This window comes from Pseudopodoces humilis, chromosome 22, assembly GCF_049639895.1.
Source record: "Pseudopodoces humilis isolate 2021_Gansu_Grassland_sample_001 chromosome 22, ASM4963989v1, whole genome shotgun sequence".
Lineage (NCBI taxonomy): Eukaryota > Metazoa > Chordata > Aves > Passeriformes > Paridae > Pseudopodoces > Pseudopodoces humilis.
In genome coordinates, this window is record NC_142221.1 from 9975225 (window position 1) to 9995788 (window position 20564).

A 20564-nucleotide genomic window follows, 5' to 3' on the forward strand; every position below is an offset into this window, starting at 1 on the left:
TGGCACAGCACAGCCCCATGGCACAGCCCCATGGCACAGCCCAGCCCCATGGCACAGCCCAGCCCCATGGCACAGCACAGCCCCATGGCACAGCCCCATGGCACAGCCCCATGGCACAGCACAGCCCCATGGCACAGCCCCATGGCAAAGCACAGCCCCATGGCACAGCCCCATGGCACAGCACAGCCCCATGGCACAGCCCCATGGCACAGCACAGCCCCATGGCACAGCACAGCCCCATGGCACAGCCCCATGGCACAGCACAGCCCCATGGCACAGCCCCATGGCACAGCCCAGCCCCATGGCACAGCACAGCCCCATGGCACAGCCCCATGGCACAGCCCCATGGCACAGCCCCATGGCACAGCACAGCCCCATGGCACAGCACAGCCCCATGGCACAGCCCCATGGCACAGCACAGCCCCATGGCACAGCACAGCCCCATGGCACAGCCCCATGGCACAGCCCCATGGCACAGCACAGCCCCATGGCACAGCCCCATGGCACAGCCCCATGGCACAGCCCCATGGCAAAGCACAGCCCCATGGCACAGCCCCATGGCACAGCACAGCCCCATGGCACAGCCCCATGGCACAGCCCCATGGCACAGTACAGCCCCATGGCACAGCCCCATGGCACAGCACAGCCCCATGGCACAGCACAGCCCCATGGCACAACCCAGCCCCATGGCACAGCCCCATGGCACAGTACAGCCCCATGGCACAGCCCCATGGCACAGCCCCATGGCACAGCCGTGCTCTGCCCGCAGAGCCTCTCTGGTCCCCAGCCCCCAGGCCAGGGATGCGCAGGAAGGGCTCCAGCTCCATCTGTCCCTTGGCTGCGGCACTGATGTGGCACCTGGCGGTGCCCAGCTCCAGGGTCACCTCCCTCTGCTCCTGCTCGTGCTGTGCCTCACCCGCCGGGGCTCGCTGGCAGAGCAGCTGTCCCAGGCACCAGGGTCACAGGCTCGGCCCCAGCTGGCACCGCAGCACGGGCAGGGCCGCGCTCAGCCCCAGGGTTCACAGACACCGCTATTTGTCCAGGATGAGGAACAGCATCACCATGAGGACGATGGGGAGGAAGATGAGGAGCAGGCTGAGCATCTCTGCCGCCAGCAGCAGGGCCAGCAGCACGAGGTAGCAGCAGCGGCAGCGGCGCTCCAGCCGGGCCAGGGCGCGGATGAGGCAGGGCGGGTACCGCACGCAGGGCAGGCACCCGAACATGCGGCTGGTGTGGAAGCGAACCTGGAAGCGATGCTCCAGGGCACCGGCCAGGCCCGGGCGCCGGGCAGGCAGGGCAGGGGGCCGGGAGGCGGCCAGGGCGCCGGGGGAGCCGGGCTGGGAGTGCAGCAGGAGCAGCTCCTCCTGCAGCTTGCAGATCTCCCACTCCAGCATGGGCGTCTTCTGGCGGCAGATGGGGCAGCGCACGCGGCCGAGCTCGGCCTCGGTGGCCGTGTCCATGATGGCCCGCAGGCAGGAGCGGCACAGCCCGTGGCTGCAGTTCAGCACGGCCGCCTTGTGCCGCCGCTCGTCGTAGGGCTCGGTGCAGATGGGACACTCGTCCTCGCTGCCCGCCGGCTCGGGGCACGGCTCTGCCGCCGCCCCATCGCTGCGAGCCTCCTCTGCGCCGCCGAACAGGCTCGGGATGGAGCTGGACGCTCTCTCGATGGGCGATGGGCTCTCCCCGCGGGGCAGGCCGGGCCCGGTGCTGTCGGCAGCGGGAGGATCGTGCCCCGCAGGCAGGGAGGCACCGCGGGCAGGCGGCTCCTCATGCCCGGGCAGGAGCGGCTCCCTGGCATCCTCGGCCGCGGGCAGGTCCCAGCATCCCCAGGCAGCATCTCCACAGCTTCGGGGCGGCTCCCCGGGGCCCCCCGACCCCACGGTCTCGCTCTCGTCCCTCTGCCCGGCACGGCCTTCCCCAGCGGGCACCTGCACCAGCCCCGGGCCGGCTTCTGCCTCCTCGCCCGCCGCCGGCTCCATCAGGGCGGCCACAGAAGCCGCCCCACTCGCCCCCGGCCTCACGGTGACCCTCGGGGCTGGCTGCGGGACGCGGGTGCTGCTCCAGGGCAGGAGGCTCCTTCAGCAAGGCTGCCTGAAGGGTTCGAAGGCAGCACAGAGTCCCAAGATCCCCCCGGTGCGGTTTGGGGAGCGCTCCCAGAGCAGCGGCTCAGGAGCCTCTGACGCCGGGTGCAGCCGCATCGCCCTCACCGAGAGGCCGCCCCAAGAGGGGCAGCACCGTGAGCATCCAACAGCCCTTTCCTCCTCCTCCTCCTCCTCCTCTTCCTCCCCAGCACCAGCGCAGTACTGACCCGCCACGGTCCAGAGCAGAGGGCACCGGGTGCTGCCCGCTGTGCCACAGGGGCGGCCGTGCAGGCACAGCCTCCTGCCGCGGGCCAGGCAGCGCTGAGCCCCAGCCCGGCTCTGCCCAGTCTGGTTTGTCAGCTTCTGGAAGAGGCTCCGATGCCGGGAGCCCGGGGCAGGCGGCCATGCCCGCTCCAATCAGCTCCCGCCGGAGCTGGGGAGGAGCTGGGCCCGCAGCCGCCTCTTCTCCTTGCCCGGCACAAGTGGAGTCATCTCTGTGGCCAGTGCTGCTCACACTGCTCACACTGCTGCTCACACTGCTCACACTGCTGCTCACACTGCTGCTCACACTGCTGCTCACACTGCTCACACTGCTGCTCACACTGCTCACACTGCTGCTCACACTGCTGCTCACACTGCTGCTCACACTGCTCACACTGCTCACACTGCTCACACTGCTGCTCACACTGCTCACACTGCTCACACTGCTCACACTGCTGCTCACACTGCTCACACTGCTGCTCACACTGCTCACACTGCTCACACTGCTCACACTGCTGCTCACACTGCTGCTCACACTGCTCACACTGCTGCTCACACTGCTGCTCACACTGCTCACACTGCTCACACTGCTCCTCACACTGCTCACACTGCTCACACTGCTCACACTGCTGCTCACACTGCTCACACTGCTCACACTGCTGCTCACACTGCTGCTCACACTGCTCACACTGCTGCTCACACTGCTCACACTGCTGCTCACACTGCTGCTCACACTGCTCACACTGCTCACACTGCTCACACTGCTCACACTGCTCACACTGCTGCTCACACTGCTGCTCACACTGCTCACACTGCTCACACTGCTCACACTGCTGCTCACACTGCTCACACTGCTCACACTGCTGCTCACACTGCTCACACTGCTCACACTGCTCACACTGCTGCTCACACTGCTGCTCACACTGCTCACACTGCTCACACTGCTGCTCACACTGCTCACACTGCTCACACTGCTGCTCACACTGCTCACACTGCTGCTCACACTGCTCACACTGCTGCTCACACTGCTCACACTGCTCACAGTGCTGCTCACACTGCTCACACTGCTGCTCACACTGCTCACACTGCTCACAGTGCTGCTCACACTGCTCACACTGCTGCTCACACTGCTGCTCACACTGCTCACACTGCTCACACTGCTCACACTGCTCACACTGCTCACACTGCTCACACTGCTCACACTGCTGCTCACACTGCTCACACTGCTGCTCACACTGCTCACACTGCTCACACTGCTCACACTGCTCACACTGCTGCTCACACTGCTCACACTGCTGCTCACACTGCTGCTCACACTGCTCACACTGCTCACACTGCTGCTCACACTGCTCACACTGCTGCTCACACTGCTCACACTGCTCACACTGCTGCTCACACTGCTCACACTGCTCACACTGCTCACAGTGCTGCTCACACTGCTCACACTGCTCACACTGCTCACACTGCTCACACTGCTCACACTGCTGCTCACACTGCTCACACTGCTCACACTGCTCACACTGCTGCTCACACTGCTCACACTGCTGCTCACACTGCTGCTCACACTGCTCACACTGCTCACACTGCTCACACTGCTGCTCACACTGCTCACACTGCTGCTCACACTGCTGCTCACACTGCTCACACTGCTCACACTGCTCACACTGCTGCTCACACTGCTGCTCACACTGCTGCTCACACTGCTGCTCACACTGCTCACACTGCTGCTCACACTGCTGCTCACACTGCTCACACTGCTGCTCACACTGCTGCTCACACTGCTCACACTGCTGCTCACACTGCTGCTCACACTGCTCACACTGCTCACACTGCTCACACTGCTCACACTGCTCACACTGCTCACACTGCTGCTCACGCTGCTCACACTGCTCACACTGCTGCTCACACTGCTGCCCCGTGCTCCACCAGTGCAGCCCCCCAGCTCAGACCCCAGCAGAGCCCCCCAGCACGGACCCTGCACTACCCCAGGACAGTTCCCAGAACAGGAACATAGAATCCGGCCCTGTGCTGCCTCAGCCCAACTCTCTATCCCCCAGGTTGCTCCCTGTGCTGGGCCACCTCTCTCTGCCGTGTCCCACAGGCAGCTTGCAGCACCTGAAGCTTCTTTCCAGGTTTCCTTCCAGGTTTCCACCTGGACAGTGCCCCAGGTGAGGGGATGGTGGCAGCAGGATGATTGATGACTGCCATGCAGCAGCTCTGCACTGGCCCTGGCACATGGCAGGGTCTGCAAGTGCAAGAGCTGCTCAGAGTTGGATGGGGAGTCCCCAAATCCCCCTGCTCCCCCTCACTGTCCCGGGCACTGCTCGCCCCTGCAGGACCCCGTGACTCGGCCGTGGGAGGGTGGCTGGGTCACAGGTGTGGCGTGGCACTGCTGTCCCTTCCTGTCCCAGCCTGCTCCCAGGGAATGTCCCTGCTGATTCATGCCCTGGCTCCTAATTGCTATTTACACAGTGGCACCGAGTTCGCTGAACTGGGGGAGGAAGGTGGTGGCACTGGTCCCACTGGGGCACGGGCAGGGCCAGGAGGGTGCAGAGCCTCAAGGCTGCAGGGAAAGGACTGGAAGCAGCTCCCAGGATGGGCTGGAGGAGAAATGCAGCTGAGGAGGCACTCGGGGAAGGGGATAACTCAGCAGGCTCATGATGATGAACTGGCAGCAGAGACAGAGGCATTGAGGCATCTCCTGTGCCTGTCCCTGCTGGCCTTGGCCACTGGAGACAGGGGGAACAGGTCTGTCCGGGCAGCCTCCTCCTGCAGCAAGCGCTGCTGAGTAATGCCAGGGTGGAGAGACTCCCATGCAACACTTCCCTTCCTCTGGCCCTGCCACAACCAGCAGCCACAGCTCCAGCAGAGCCCTAGGGTGCCACCCACCCCACACAGGGACCCCACGCTCCCCCAAGAGACCTCTGGCCCCTGCTCTGGTGGGGGGTGGGCACAGGGAGCCAAGCCCCCCAGGAGATGGGGTCCCCCTGGTGCTGTCAGGGAGGGGCTGGTTGGATAAATCCACCCCCATCCTGGCTGGGGTAATCCCAGCCCAAGAAAGATGCCAGAGGCAGATCCCTTTGCTGGCTCCTTTATTCAGGCAGGCTGTGGGCAGGGCGAGGCAGGGAGCCAGGATCACGACCAGGTTTCAGACTGGAAGCGCTGGGACCGTTCCAGGGCTGTTAAATGCTCCTGTGCTTCCGAGGGGGACAGGCCACCCTCCAGCTGCAGCACCGACTGCAGGGCCTCAGCCACCGCCGCTGGCATCTCCTTGGCGTTCCTGGGGAGAGAGCAGGACACGATGGAGGCAGAGCAGCAGCCCCAGCGCTCCGGGATCAGCAATCAGCAGTCCCTGTGGCCAGGCCCACAGGGCAGTGGGAACCTGCCCCATCCTGCCAGAGGCTGCCTGGCACAGGGTAATGACAGGCCTGAGAGGCAGCTCCTACCCCTCCCTTGAGAGCAGGGCCGTTATCCCCAGGGCTCCCCAGCACAGGCACGGGCAGGCAAAAACACGGCCACGGGCCCCAGAGCCCATCACAGCACCACTGTGATGAGGAGGAGCCCAAACGCTGCCCCACACAGCTCCATTTGCCAGCATCCTCATTAGAGAGCCACGGGCAACATGCAGGAATTTATCAGCAGGAGGGCAGGAGCCTGTCCTTTCATCTCTGGAACCACTCAATGTCAAACATGTCTGATCCTCAGCTGGGCAGGAGCAGCCACTCCCGTCCTGCTGCTGCCTGCTCTCAAGAAATCCAGAATGATTGCTTTGATGGTGACATTTGGAACCAAAGCCGGTTCAAACCTCAAAATCAGAGAAATGCTGGAGAAAACATCGAGCCCCCGTGTAGAAAATACCCAAATAGAACTCAGCGCTTTCAAGCACAATTATTTCTTAGGGGAAATCAGAAATTCAGACTTTTTTTTCCTGGAGAGAGTTTCATCTGATGAACTGCCTGTGCGACAAAAAAAAAAATCTAATACAAAATTTCCCAGCCTGCTCCAATTGGCAGGAGCATCTGGCAACGTCCTTGCTGTTTCCCAAGAACAAGGCAGAATTCTGACTTGTGTTTGAAGCTGATTAACATCCCAAAATACCCAGAAAGGAGGTCTTCTTTTTTTGGAAGACTCAAATTGTTTCTGAGTCAGGCACTGATATGCAAGTACAAGATAAGGAGCTGGGCTTTGTGATGGAAAACATGTCAAATAGCTATTTTTTTTCAAAAAAAGAGACATTTTCAACCTTTTTGCCCCTCAGTGACACAAGCTAGGAACAATTGTAGAGCAGATGCAGCCCTGGCTCCCCAGAGCCCGCCTGGCCAGGGAAGGGAAGGCAGACACAAGTGTCCCATGGCCCAGGGCTGCTGCTCAGGGTCACACAGCTCAGAACTCACTTCCCCCAACTTTCTCCCAGTCTGGCTGGAACTGTGAATTTGGGGGGAAAATAGGATGACCCACCTGCACTTCCCTGCCTGGCAGCCCAGTGACAGTTCAGTCTGTGGGCCAGGGGGAGGCATGGTGATCCTGGGAGCCTTTCTGCAGGGTTTGGGATGCTCAGGAAAGGAGGAACAACGTCCTCTGCAATCGGCACAGTGTCACCTGTACAGGCAGGATGAGGCTCTTGGATCCCACCTGCCTGATGGGGGCTCAGGGACACCCCACACCAGGGACAAAGCCCCCAGCAAGGGGAGTCTCACAGCAACCCTGATGTCCAAAATACCATCCTCATGGCCACACAAAATCTGCCATGGGGACAGCTGTGCGAGCCCTGCTCTTTCCAAGACACTGCTCCTCTTTGGGGATATCCATCACCAAAAAGTAGGAAAGAGAATGGAAGGAGAGAACAAAGCCAAGAGCTCAACAGTCTCAGCACTTGGGCTGTGCATGGAGGCACAAGTGCTCCAAACCCCAGACCCAAGGGCAGTTTGGGTGAGGCTCCAGGAAATCCCGTGCTGCAGCAGTGCAGGATGGAGTGGGGTGGCCTGGCCTCCACTGCCCGGGAAGTAAACACCCATCTCCTTCTCCCAGGAATGCAGCAAGGCCAGTCTCGCCCTGCCCATGCCAGGGGAGTTCCTGCTCTCCTGAAGGACAGGTGGGAAGGAACCGCTGCAATCGCTGCTCGTGTCCACAGCCGGGCCCAGGCCCGCACTCCCCGGGGCACAGGGGGCACACAAACACCATGGGCAGGCTCTGCCCAGCTCCAGGAGCCCAGAGCACTTCCCAAGCCTCACCCTGGGCAGTGGGGAGCAGCCTCTCGCTGCACTGCAGGCAGGTTGAGGGCTCTGCCCAGGAGATGGCACAGAGCTCACAGCACAGCTGCCCCCAAAGGCCAGACCTCACCCTGTGGCCAGCAGCTCCAGACGTGCAGCCAGCCTCAGCCAAGCACCTGGAGAGGGCCTCTGCTGTCCAAGGAGACTGGCTGTGGTGCAACAGGGCTCGTCCCTGCCCTGGGAGGCAGTCTGGGGAGCAAAGAGCCAGGCAGAATGTGCCAAGGCTCCCCAGGCTGCTCCTGAGCCCCAGCAGCACCAGGACCAGGCCTCTCCTGTGTGTGCACGTGCTGTGGGGCAGAGGCTGGGCAGGTGGCACTGGCTGGAGAAGCTTTGCCAGCTGTGCCCCTCCTAATGGGAACATGGGGTAGGTGACAAATGTTCCTCTTAGCCCAGGGCTCCTGGAGCAGGACATACAGAGAGGAACAATGAGCTGCCCTGCTCCCCCAAGCCCTGCAGAGACCTGTCACTCACCCAGCCAGGTAGACATGAGCATTCCCACTGCTCAGCAGCTCCCACAGCAGCCTCCCATTCTCCCGGATGCGGTGCTGGACATAAACCTTCTCCTCCTGCAGGGAAACAAGGCACTGAGCCCAGCTCCTGCTCTCAGGACTGTGTGCAGGGGCTGTTTGCAGGAGCTCAGGGCAGCACAGCCCCCTGGAACTGGAGGCGCTGGGAGAAGCAGCTGGATCAATGAGCAGTGTGGGGAAGAGGAACCCCACACGCGATGTCTGCACTGGGATGGGCTGGTGGGAGATGGGTGCAGCAGCAGGAGCTTCACTGGAGAACACTGGGCCCCAAGCAGCCTCCTAAATCCACTGGTGTCCACTGGTCAGGGTCTTGACCTGGGGAGGCCCTGTGAGGGTTTCCCTCCTGCCCTCTCCTCTCTTCTCCCAGCATGGGCAGAGAAGGCTCTGTGGCCCCTCTGTGCCAAGTCTGCTACAAGACACAGACCCTTCCCTGTACCCTTGACTGCTGGAGACCTGAAACAGCTTGGAAGGGCAGAAAGCTTGGAGGGACAGCCTCAGTCCCAGTCCCTGCCCCTCCACTGTGCTTAGGGACTGGACGAGGACTGGCTTTGGGCACAGTACAGCCCAGTCAAGGAGAGTTCCCAAAGGGTTAATCCACAAGACTTCAAGCATCCAAGCAACTGCCTACAGCCCTGGCTCCTGCCCAAACACCATTGCCAACGTGCCTGAACTCACTGCTGGCCCAGAGGGCTCCCGTGACAAAGGTGACACTGTGATGAAGGCCAGGCCCCGTGCTGGGCGTCCCCCCACGCCTGATTCTGCTGAGCCACAGGCACAGCCTTCTCCCCATGCCCCCCTCCCCAAAGGCAGGACAGCTCTCGCTGTGGCTCAGCTCCTGCAGGCTGGAGATGTGTGTGGGAGCAGCCCTGAGCAGCTCCAGCCCACAGGAGCTGGTCACTGTGAGTCCCACAGCTCCACTGGCTGATGGCTCTGGAGTGCCAGCTCAGCCTGGGCACGGCTCCCACTGGGCAGTGCCCTCACCAGCACAGCCAGCCTCAGCTTCATTAACCATAACGAGCTTGGTGCTGCCAGAGGCCCTGCCAGCCAGGCTGGGCTCCGAGGGGATCATCTAAGGGCCTAGAAACCAGAGCACCCCAGTGACAAACGGGGGCCACGATGTCTCAGGGCACCCACGTTTGGCTGGGACCAGCCTGCACTGAGGGCAGATGTGCTGGGACAGGGGACACTGCAAAGGGACTTCAGAGAGAAGAGCAAAACCTTGCTCTATGGAGCATCCCAGCCCTCAGCTGGGTCTGACAACAACGATGAGTTAAAGGCTCTGGTATCTCCTGAAGCCAAAGGCACAACAGCCCAATGTGGCTCGTCCCTCCTGGCCGTGCTCCCAGTCAGCCTTGGGGGCAGAGGACTCAGGTGACAAACTGCTCTGGCCTGTGGAGCAGCAGAGAGGGGACACTCCAGTGGAAGCCCTGTCCCTCCACAGTCAGCAAGAGCAGAAGGTGCCTCTGGCTGCTCTCCAGATTCAGAGAGCAGCAGGTGCCCCTTCACTGGTCATTCAACAACGCTCTGCAGTGCTGCTCCTGTTCATCAAAGGCTTGGAAAGCCTTCACAGAAGCACCCAGCTCCTGTCTCACAAGTGAGTGGATAAAAGATGCTGAATTCATGTCAACACATGCACACAGCCAGGAGAAAGGGCTGGGGCTGGTGCAGCTGAGCTACTGAGAGATCCCCGTTCCCTTTTTATCACATCTCTGTTCCAGAGCCGGGGTGAGCTTTCAGTGCCATCAAGGGACAGAGGAAGGCAGTGAAACAGATCCCCAGCTCAGAGAGCCTCTCTGACAGCACTGCAGCCACAAGGGGGGATCAGGGCTGCCCACCAGAGACACTGCCTGGGGAAGCAGGAAGCAAAGTGAGGGGCTGAGTTCTGGGTGTGCTCATACCCATGAGGAGCTCTCCTCCAGGGACTCACAGAGAGCTGGCACAGAGGCCAAGCTCCTCAGCTTCAGCCAGGGCCCAGAGGGACACTGTGAGGAGGCTGGTACTTAACCAAGAAGTTATTGTCTGGTGACCCTCCGAGAGGCTTGGGAGCCTTTTATCACTCACGTGGTCCAGCCAAACAAAGCTGGTTAAAGCCTTATCTGCTCTGCTGCTCTCCAGCCTTGTCCCAGCAACCTTCCCAGCTGAACTTAGCCAGACACTTCCCTGCAGGGCAGGAGGGGAACTCAGCCAGCACTGAGGTGTGTGGGGGAGCGAGGTGCCCACTCTGCCACCTCACCAGACCCCTCGCAGGTCACGCCAACAGGCACAGGGGACAGACACACTGGCAGAGTCCCATCAGCGCTGCTTGAGATGCTCTTGTACCCACCTTCCTCCTCTGGGCACTAACCTGGTCCCTGGAGAAGGCTGTGAAGAGTGTCAGGAAGCCCTTTGTCACCAGCTCTTCCCACTCTGTCTGGCAGTAGAAGTCCTTGGATTTGTGTCGGCAGCCGAAGAAGAGGCAGTTCCCTGCAGGAGCAGAGCACCAGGGCTGTGCTGGGAGCAGCCAGTGCTGAGCACTGCTGGTGCCACCTGGCTGACAGCCCTGGCCTGCAGAGCCACCAGCCACGTGAGCATGAAGTGACCTGTGGCAACCAGAGGCCCCTGTCTGCTGGAAAAGGAGGGGGGCAGAAAGTGTCCCCCAGGGCTGCCTGTTCCCTGAGCCAACACAATGAGGGTGGGACAAGGTGCAGCACAGCTGAGCTCAGTAACCTGTGTTCACTCCCAGAGAGCCAAGGAAGAGCTCTGCAGAGCCTGACCCAATGCAGGGGGCTGCCCTGCAGCACAGCCTGTGAATAACCACACAGGCTGCACACAGCAGGCTCTGCGCCTCACCTGCCCCAGGGCTCAGCCTGCTTCTGCTCAAAGCAGAAAAGCCTGACCTGGTGAAACCCTCACACACCCCAGTCCATCCTTCCACCTGCTGACACAGACCTGTGTGTGCAAGGCCCGTCCCTCACCTGTGCGTCCCAGTGCCACCCGCTCCTGTATCGCAGCTCGGAAAGGTGCCACCCCTGTGCCAGGGCCAATCATGATCACAGGGATGGCAGGGTCATCTGGGAACTTCATTCCTCCTTTCTTCACCCAAAGGGGCACGTGGACATCACCTGTCAAACAGAGACCCCCGAGCATCACCCCAGCAGCAGTGCCCTGTGCCTGCCTGCAGAGGCACCCAGCTCCTCCAGGGTGTGATCTCTGAACGAAGGGATCAGCCTTCCCACAGCTGTGCCCACTCAGCTACCAGCTCCGGGACACCAGGAGCAGCCCACAGCAGGGCCAGGCAGCTGGGAGAAACCCAGGAGTTCAGGGTAAGCTGGGGAGGCACATGGTGCTGTGATGAGGATGGGAGCAGTGAGGAAGGACAGCAGGACCATCCTGCCAGGCCAGGGTGCTCCCCATGGAGCTGGAGCTCCAGCCAGGCAGCTCCTGCACATCACCCACACAGCTCCATCACGGGCCCAAGGGATGAGCACTGGCTGCTGTGGGAAGCACTCAGGATTCCCCAGAGTCTCCAGAGTCCAAGCACTTACCCTTGTCTGGGCTGAGAGAAGCCAGCCAGGTGGAGCAGAGCCCACGGCGGGGTTTGCTGAGCCGTGTCTTGTACCGCACCACGGCCACGAGGATCTGCATCCGCTCGGGATGGGCCTGTGCCACACAGAGCCATGAGCACACCCCCAGCACAGCTCCTCCAGGGTCAAACTGTGCCCTGTAACACCTGTCCTAGCCTGGCACAGCCACTTACAGTGGAGCACACCCTTGCTCAAAACCTTTCCGAAGGGGAAGGGGGTTTTCCTGGAGAAGCACTGCTACAGGAATGCTCTGCACAGCTGGAATCAGCGATGGTGGCTGTCCAACCCAAGAGCCCTCATGGAAGACAAATGCAGGTGTGCACGGGCTGAGCCTGCAGGCAGCCGAGCCGGGCCCACTGCCATCTCCCGGCAGGAGCAGCGAGCAGCTCTCCCCTTGCCCAGCTCCTGGGACACTGCTGGCACATCCCACTGCTCCCAGGGACAGCGACACCAGACCTCTGAGCTGGACTGGGACAGTCCTGGCACTTGCAGGGCTGCAGGAGAGCAATCTGAAGGCTGGCCTAGCCCTGAAGCTCTGAGCTGTGGAGGCTCCATCTACACCAACAGTCAGCCCAGGCCCTGCCAGACCCTCTGCTCAGAGACTGAAATGAGGCCAGAAGGGCTGAGCTCTTACCAGCAGGGAGGAGGCGATGGAGAAGGCGCGGGGTCTGATGCGAGGGATGAGGTCCAGCAGGTAATCAGCTGGGATGGCACACGTGGTGTGAGGGAAATCCCACAAGGCCTGCAAAGCCAAGAGGATGAGGCCTGGTGACCCCAGAAGGCAGCCTGCCTGCCCTCAGGGTGCCAGGGGCTCTCCCACACAGCTGTGCACACACCCTCAGCTAAAGGCACCGCACGGGCACCTCTGAGCACCGAACACCCTGTCCCATTGCGCTGTGCCCCCCAGAGCCACACAGTGCCCACACAAGAGCCCACCAGGATCTAGAGCTGGTCTGAACTGCCAGTGGAAATCCATGGACACTTCAGAAAGTGGAAACTTCTCAACCAAGAAATGATGGCTGATCGTGTCCTGGGTGCTCTCAGCCCCAGCACAGCCCTCAGGGGCAGGTCTGCCCTCTCCAGCCTCACCTCCAGCGTGGTCCTGCGGGGCCGGTTGCAGTAGCTGTACAGCTCCTCCTGGCCCTGTGCTGAGCTGAACTCCTGCAGCTTCTCCCTCTCCAGCTCATTGGTGGAGAAGTAGGCCAGGAGCTCGAAGAAGGAGCGCCGTGGCACACAGGAGATGTCCAGGTAGTGTGTGACCAGGTACTGGATGGTGCAGGGCTGTGGCAGGAGGGGAGGGAGGGACGTGCCTGCAAGGCAAGGCAGTGGGGACAGCTCAGGACCAGCACCTGCTGTCCCCAGAGCAGGGCAACCCACGTGCTACTGGAGCCAATTCCACCCATCCCTGCTCCCACCATGTCCACTCCCTCCTGCTCTCCCCAGTTTGCTTTTCAAGCCCACGAGTTTGCAACAGAGACAGTCAGTGGTGCTCAACCGTCCCCTGCTTTTGGCAGGTGCTTTGGGATAATGCCTTATCCACATGGCTCCCGCCCTGCCTGCACACAATGCAGCGGAAATAACCAGCAGTGACATGTGTCCATGTCTCCCACGTCTCTCCCAGGGGTGTGAGGAACAGCCTGAATGTCTCTTGGGTTTGTCTGCCAGGCAAAAATTCCAGCACGGACAGACACAGGGAAGTTGGAGGCGGAATGGGCGCTCAGGGGCCAGGAGAAAAACTCTCCCTGTTCCATGCAGGCACCAAGAGCTCTGGGGGGCCTCCAAGGGCTTCCTCTGGTCGCCTGTGCTGGTTTGTGGCTGCAGGAGCCCCTCAGGAGGTCCCTGGGGCACAGGAAGCAGAGGATTCCCAGTTTGGGCCTGGGGCTGAGGAGGCTGCAGGGTCCTCCCCACTCTGTGCTGGGGCTGCCAAGGCACAAGGCCCAGGTGGAGCCCGGCACTGCTGGATTCCTCCAGTCCCAGCAGCCCTGCACAGGATCCACACACAGCACTGCAGGGAAGGACAGCCAGGTGTCCTGTAGCCATCCAACACTCCCAGCAGAGCTCCAGGCTGGGCCAGAGCCCAGGGGATGCCCTACCTCGCAGGAAGGGGAAGGAGCTGCAGGCAGGACCTACCAGGCTCCGTGGGCTCCAGCACAAAGCGTCTGTGGGGCTCCAGGCGCAGGAGCTGGCAGAACTGCTGCACATCTTCGGGGCAGTTCTGGGGCTGGATCATCACCACGTCCCCTGCACTGAACCTGGGGATGAAGGGGGAGCTGCCAAGCACAGCCACGGGGCAGAGCCACAGGCACAGCACGGCCACCCTGACCAGCACCCACACCAGGGGAGGCAAATTCCCAGCGCCACCAAAGGGAGCTGGGAGCCACACAGGCAGGGACCCCCACTCTGAGGATGGGGGCTCACAGCAGGGACCGTGACCACACGACTGCAGCCCCAGGTAGCAGTGAGGAGGGCAGGCTGCAGGACACCTGGTCCCACACGACAGAGCTTGGGGGAGTCAGGAAAATGCTCACGTGATCCCTGAGCCCGCGATGTCGAACTCGATGAGCCGGACGTCCTGGAAATGGGATTGTGCCGTGACCCTGCGGTTGGACAGCACGCGGGCAGCGAAGGGATGGAGCTCACAGGGAGCTGCCCGGGGCGCTGCCGGCTGCAGCCGCTCCCTGCCGGGCCACGGGGACTCCTCGGGCACGTAGCGCAGGGTGTATCTGGGGGGCAGGCTGTGGGGAGGGGAGCAGTGCACCGGGGTCACCTGGGGGGTGCCACCACCGCTATCCCTGTCCCCTGGAGCTGGCCGGTGTAAGGGAATGCAGTGGAGACTGCCGGGAGCACATCCCAAAGGCTCCAGAGCACGCGTGGCTGGGCACACGCGCTCTGCCAGGGCCAGAGGCACATCAGGACAGCCAGACGGGCAGAAGCCAGCTGGGGCAGCTGTCACACCCCCAAGGGGACAAGGGGACACCCATCCAGAGAGAGATGGGCCACCTGTGGCCAAAGCACAAGGGACACAGGGGACACCAAAAGCTGTGTGGGGAGTGCTCCTGCCCCGAGCAGAGACATCTGCACCCTGGAGAACAGCCAAGGAAGCGGAGCCTTTCACCCCAGCCAGCCCCAGCAGTCCCTGCTCAGCCTCGGCACTCACCGCACGTCGGGACTGATGATCTCAAGGCCAGGAGGGAGAGGATACAAGGCAAGGACCTTGTCCCATAAGGCCACGAGCCAGGGATCGACCACTGCATCTGGCCTGCAGGTGGGAAATTCAGGCTGCAGCAACATCATCCCTTTAGGATCAAACCCTGCTACTCCTGCACATGCCCAACAGCCATCCCACAGTTCCCCCAGGCCATTCCCTTCCAACTTCAGGTCTGGGAAGAAACACATCCCAGCCACTCTAAGCCCTCACTCGCTCTCCAGGACCCAACCACTGATACCTGAACAGGATCCCAGTCCCTGAGCAGCACCTGTGGGGTCACTGTGTCCCTGAGCCATCCACAGCCCTTGCCCCGTGCCAGGTGAGCACAGCTGAGGCTGCTGCAATGCTTGCAGGTACAGGGCTGTGTGGCACAGGCATGCCCTGCTCTGAAGAGGGCTGGGGCTGAGCAGGGAGCCCCAGGGCCATGGCCATGTTCTGGGGGTCATGAGAAGCAAGTGGCCCAGGTCCTGGCACAAGAGGGTTATGAGCAGAGATCAGCACGTTCCCAGAGAGCTGCAGGAGCAGCCCCACGGTGGGAGCAGCACACAGCCCTGCCATCAGCCCCAGGACAGAGCTGTGGGGCACCCCGGGCCTCCCCTGCCACCCCTCCCACCCTGGCTCTTACCCCAGGTCATGCTGGTCATCTCCCAAGGCCACTGGCAGCAGCGGGTTGCCCCCAAGCTGGAGCAGCCGTTTGTGCAGCTTCTTTGCAACGAAATTAAACCTGAGCAGAGAATAACACAGGGCAGGGCTGTGCAGCAGCACAGCAAGCACTGCCACAGCACCAGCACACACTGCCAGGGCTACCAGAGCAGCACACAGGCAGAGGCAGCACTGTGACCTGGCCCATGCCCTGCCCAGCCTGTGCCCCAGCCTGTGCCAGTCCACAGAACCAGCTGGGTGCCACTTGCTGGCCCTCACAGGCTGTGCCCAGCCACAAGATGGGACAAGGGGAGGTCCAGCTTCCCTCCAGGACAGCTTGTGCCCTGAGCCATAGAACATTTCCTTCCCTCCAGCCCCTCACTGCCCCACAGAGCACAGGCACTCCCAGTAGAGCTCTTTGAGGCACACAGGAACAATCTTCTGGGAGAGACCTGGGACCAACAGGGCTGACTGCCACCTCTGTTTGATGTCTCCTGTTCCCTTGGCCCATGGCTGTGATTAAAGATCAACACATGATGTCTGACCCACTGCTGCAAAGCATCCTTGGTGAGGTTGAGAGGAAAGAAAAAGGCAGAAGCCTAATTCCTGGGGGTTAGGAGGGACACAGCAAGGCAAGGATTTTTAAGGCTGATGGGAGTTACATTTTGTCTGAGCTGCTGCTCCAGAATCAGACTCTGTCTCCCCTTACCCCCTGGGAGCAGCCACCCTGCTCTCTATTGCAGTCAGAGCTGTGAAGAGCAGCTGCCCAGGAGCTGCAGAGCTGCTTACTTGGGGTAGGAGGAGTCCCCGAGGCCCAGCACGGCGTAGTCCAGCTGGCACAGGGAGCCGGCAGGGAGGCTCTTCCGGAACAGGAACCGCCAGAACATCTACGAGGGACACAGGCAGCCAGAGCTGCTGCTGCCATGGCACCTTCCTGCCTGCTTGTCCTTGCATCCCTGCTCATCCTGGATCCCAGCACAGTGCAGAGCACAGCTTTCTGCAGAAGTGCCCCCTGCAACGACCTCAGGAGCCCCCTGCTCATGTTCCCTGGGATGTGACTACTGCTGCTGCAAAGCTCCCCCAGCAAAAATAACCCCTGCTCGAGCTGCTTCAGGAGAGAAAGCTCTGCAGCAGGAACATAAAAGCAACAGGGCAGGAGCATGTCCTACCTTCATGTTGTCAGGGGGGTCTCCCTGGCCGGTGGTTGCACACACAAACACCACCAAAGGCTCATGGATGAGGTTGGCCTGTGGGTACGAACAGGCAGAGTCAGGTCAGCACCCTCCAAAATGCTCTGGAGACAGGCTAGGACAGCTGGGGGTGTTCAGCCTGGGGAAGAGAAGGCTCCAAGGAGACCTCAGAGCCCCTTCCAGTGCCTAAAGGGGCTCCAGGAGAGCTGGAGAGGGACTGGGGACAAGGGATGGAGGGACAGGGCAAGGCGGAATGTCCATACACTGAAGGAGGGCAGGTTTAGGTCAAATATTAGGAAGAAATTCTTCCCTGTGAGGGTGATGAGGTCCTGGAGCAACCAGCACCAAGCCTGTCTGAGTTGAACAACGCTCTCGGGGACAGGGTGGGGTTGCTGGGGTGTCCTGGGCAGGGCAGGAGTTGATGATCCTGATGGGCTCCAACCCAGCTTGTTCTATGATTCCAGTGTCCCATGGGAGGTGTCCCTGCCCGTGGGGATGGAGCAGAAGCAGCAGTGCCCAGAGCAGCCCCCACGTCCCACTCACCACATCACAGCTGTCCAGGGCCTCCACTCGGCACCGCAAGTGCCGGCGCTTGGCTTCCCTCCCAACCCTCTCCGCCGTGTCCTGGGCTGTCCCAGTCTGGCTGCCAAAGAGCACGAGCAGTCTCCGTTCTGCCATCTGCAAAAAACAGCAGCAGGGAAATCACCGGGGGCAGGGGAGGGGAGGCGGAGCTGGGGCTGCCCTGGGCCGAGCAGCTCCGAGCCCCAGGGGCTGACAGCACACAGCCAGCGCAGCGATGGGGAACAGCTGGCACTCACCAGGGGGACACACGGCTCCCAGGCTCCCCTCCCAGCCCTGTGCAGCACCCAGGGGTGATGCTGTGTCCCAGCCAACAGGATAAACAGGGACACAGGGACTGTGCTCCTTGTCCCCACAAAATCCACATCAGCCCCGCTGAACTGCCCTCATCAGCACAGGGTGAGCGCAGGATCGGCTGCTCCCCAGCTCTGGGTTTTACCCTCCTGTGTGTCCCGGGAATCCTCCCTGAGCTGAGGGGCTGGGGCAGAGCTGGAGGCTCAGGGACAGACAGACAAAGGTGTGAGCACACACGGCCAGGCTCTGACAGAGCAAGGGCCCAGCCTGGAGGGAATCCAGCCCTGGGAGCTGAGCTGCGAAAAGCTGCCATCACCATGTGCCCATAGAATAATAATAAATTAAATCATAATAATAAAAAATAAAATCGCAGAATCCCAGACTGGTCTGGGCTGGAAAGGACCTGAAAGCCCATCCCATCCCACCCCAGCCATGGCAGGGACACCTCCCACTGCCCCAGGGTGATCCAAATCCCGTCCAGCCTGGCCTTGGGCACTGCCAGGGATCCAGGGGCAGCCCCAGCTGCTCTGGGCACCCTGTGCCAGGGCCTGCCCACCCTGCCAGGGAACAATTCCTGCCCAAGATCCCGTCCAGCCCTGCCCTCTGGCACTGGGAGCCATTCCCTGGCTCCTGTCCCTCCATCCCTTGTCCCCAGTCCCTCTCCAGCTCTCCTGGAGCCCCTTCAGGCCCTGCCAGGGGCTCCCCGGGGATTCTCTCCCCAGGTGAGCACCCCCAGTCCCGGGGCCAGGCCCGGCCCGGCTCGGGACTCACCATGCACCGGCCCCATCCCGCCGCTGACGTCACCACTGCGCGACAGCTCCCGCTGACGTCATCGTCCAGGCTGAGGCTCCGGGACTCTACAGGCACCGCTCCCCCGTCTGATGACGTCATCCGTTCGTCGCCTCTCCCCGTGACGCCATCGCCCCGCGCCGCCAGCCCGGGCCGGGCCTGGGGCCGGTGTCGGTGCTGGGGCCGGGCCGGGCCGGGCCGGGCTGAGCTGGACCGGGCCGAACAGGGCCGAGCCGAGCCGAGCAGGGCCAAGCCGAGCCGAACCGAACCGAGCCGGGCCGAGCTGAACCGAACCGAGCCGGGCTGAGCCGATCCGAGCCGGGCTGAGCCGAGCCGAACCGGGCCGGGCTGAGCCGGGCCGGGGACTTGTGCCGGTGCCGTTCCGGGTCAGGGGCCGGTGTCGGTACTGGGGCCGGGCCGGGCCGGGGACTCGTGCCGGTGCCGGTGCCGGTGCCGGTGTGACTCGTGCCGGTGCCGGTTCCGTAGCCCCGGACGATGCTGTTCTCCCTGCGCGAGCTCGTGCAGTGGCTCGGCTTCGCCACCTTCGAGATCTTCCTGCACGGGCTGGCCCTGCTCGCCTTCTCCGTGCTGCTCGTGCTCAAGCTGGACGGCGCGGCCGCCGCGCTCTCCTGGTGGATCGTGTTCGTGCCCTTCTTCGCCGCCGACGGGCTCAGCACCTACTTCACCACCATCGTGTCCGTGCGGCTGTTCCAGGACGGCGAGAAGCGGCTGGCGGTGCTGCGGCTCTTCTGGATCCTCACCATCCTCAGCCTCAAGTTCGTGTTCGAGATGCTGCTGTGCCAGAAGCTGGTGGAGCACACGCGGGAGCTCTGGTACGGGCTCATCATGTCCCCGGTGTTCATCCTGCTGCAGCTGCTCATGATCCGGGCCTGCCGCGTCAACTGAGCCGGGCCCGGGGGCTGCTCCCGGTGCTCCCGGTGTTCCCGGTGTTCCCGGTGTCCCCGGTGTTCCCGGTGTTCCCGGTGCTCCCGGTGCTCCCGGTGTCCCCGGTGTTCCCGGTGTCCCCGGTGTCCCCGGTGCTCCTGCTGCTCCCGGTGTTCCCGGTGTTCCCGGTGCTCCCGGTGTTCCCGGTGTTCCCGGTGTTCCCGGTGCTCCCGGTGCTCCCGGTGTTCCCGGTGTTCCCGGTGTTCCCGGTGCTCCCGGTGTTCCCGGTGCTCCCGGTGTTCCCGGTGCTCCCGGTGTTCCCGGTGCTCCCGGTGTTCCCGGTGTTCCCGGTGCTCCCGGTGCTGTCCCCGTGCCGAGGAGCAGGTGACACGCTGGGACAGGGGCAGGGCCCCAGCCGTGTTGCAGAGCATCCCGTTTCTCCAAAAGCTGCACATCCCTCTCTGTGCTCCCTCAGCTCCTGCGCTGTCCTGTCCTCCCAGCACGGCTGGGCATCACAGTCATTTTATTTTCAAATAAAAATGCGTTCAAGGACTGGGTTTATTTATAAAATTCTTTTTGCCTAGAAAGCAGTTGTACCTAAAACCGCTGCCTGGAGGGTGGGTGCTTGCTGTAGATCTGGTACAGCCCAGACTCCTGCCCTGCCCTGCAGCTGGCTCATGGATTTCCAGCTGTCCCCTCTCCTCTCTTCATGCCTTCAGTGTGCTGGCAGGGTTTTGTAAGGTCATGCTGAGATCACTTGTGTGCATTTTTGAACAGGAATATGATTTTTCTTCTTTGTGTTTCACTCCATTTGCTAAATGTGGAAATGGGGGTGTGGGGAGGGCAGGAGCGTGCACGGTGGATGCTGGTTCTGAACAGGGGGTCACACTGAGCCCCAGCCTTGGGGTGCAACACTGCCCTCAGACCCCCAGAGAACAGGAGCAGTTCAGTGTTCCCTGTGGAAGAGCAGAGCAGTGTGTGAAGTGCCAGTGCCACGGGGATGCCCAGGGTGGGATTGTTGGGGTGCCTGTGGTCCCTGCCAGCTCAGGAGATTGTGATTCTCACACACCCAGAGACCTGGACCTGCCTCCCAGGTGCTCTTCAGCTCCCGTTTCACGTTGGGATGTGATCTCCCAGGGCTTGGTGTCACCTGTCCCAGGTGCTCAGGTTATTGCACTCGGAGCCTCGCTGGCTCCCCTGAGCCAAGGACGTGTCACCTGGGAGGTGGCAGCCGCCTGCCCCTTGTCACCTCCCGCTCACAGCAGTGTCAGCTCA

General features: G+C 62.1%; 3 protein-coding genes across 4 annotated transcripts; 1 reads left to right on the forward strand and 2 right to left on the reverse strand.

The window, feature by feature from the left end:
• Positions 1-822: 822 nt before the first annotated feature.
• On the reverse strand, positions 823-2296 carry LOC148182682 (ring finger protein-like). The gene has a single exon (XM_088065782.1). It carries the CDS (start codon positions 1977-1979, stop codon positions 1032-1034), a length of 948 nt encoding a protein of 315 aa, XP_087921908.1. The 5' UTR covers positions 1980-2296; the 3' UTR covers positions 823-1031.
• Positions 2297-5417: 3121 nt separating this feature from the next.
• NDOR1 (NADPH dependent diflavin oxidoreductase 1) lies at positions 5418-18506 on the reverse strand. 2 transcript variants are annotated; one of them, XM_005527142.3, is made up of 15 exons: positions 18387-18506; positions 17286-17420; positions 16722-16799; positions 16342-16439; positions 15536-15634; positions 14860-14961; positions 14231-14437; positions 13833-13954; positions 12792-13012; positions 12337-12444; positions 11664-11778; positions 11094-11240; positions 10484-10602; positions 8084-8178; positions 5418-5622 (listed from the first exon to the last, which is right to left on the reverse strand). In XM_005527142.3, exons 1-15 carry the CDS (start codon positions 18504-18506, stop codon positions 5478-5480), a joined length of 1911 nt encoding a protein of 636 aa, XP_005527199.3. In that variant the 3' UTR covers positions 5418-5477. The 2 variants fall into 2 exon arrangements, with proteins under 2 accessions (XP_005527199.3, XP_014111710.2); XM_014256235.2 differs by lacking the exon at positions 8084-8178.
• A 393-nt stretch (positions 18507-18899) lies between these two features.
• Positions 18900-19841, forward strand: TMEM203 (transmembrane protein 203). The gene has a single exon (XM_005527141.3). It carries the CDS (start codon positions 18900-18902, stop codon positions 19308-19310), a length of 411 nt encoding a protein of 136 aa, XP_005527198.1. The 3' UTR covers positions 19311-19841.
• The last annotated feature ends 723 nt before the right edge of the window (positions 19842-20564 follow it).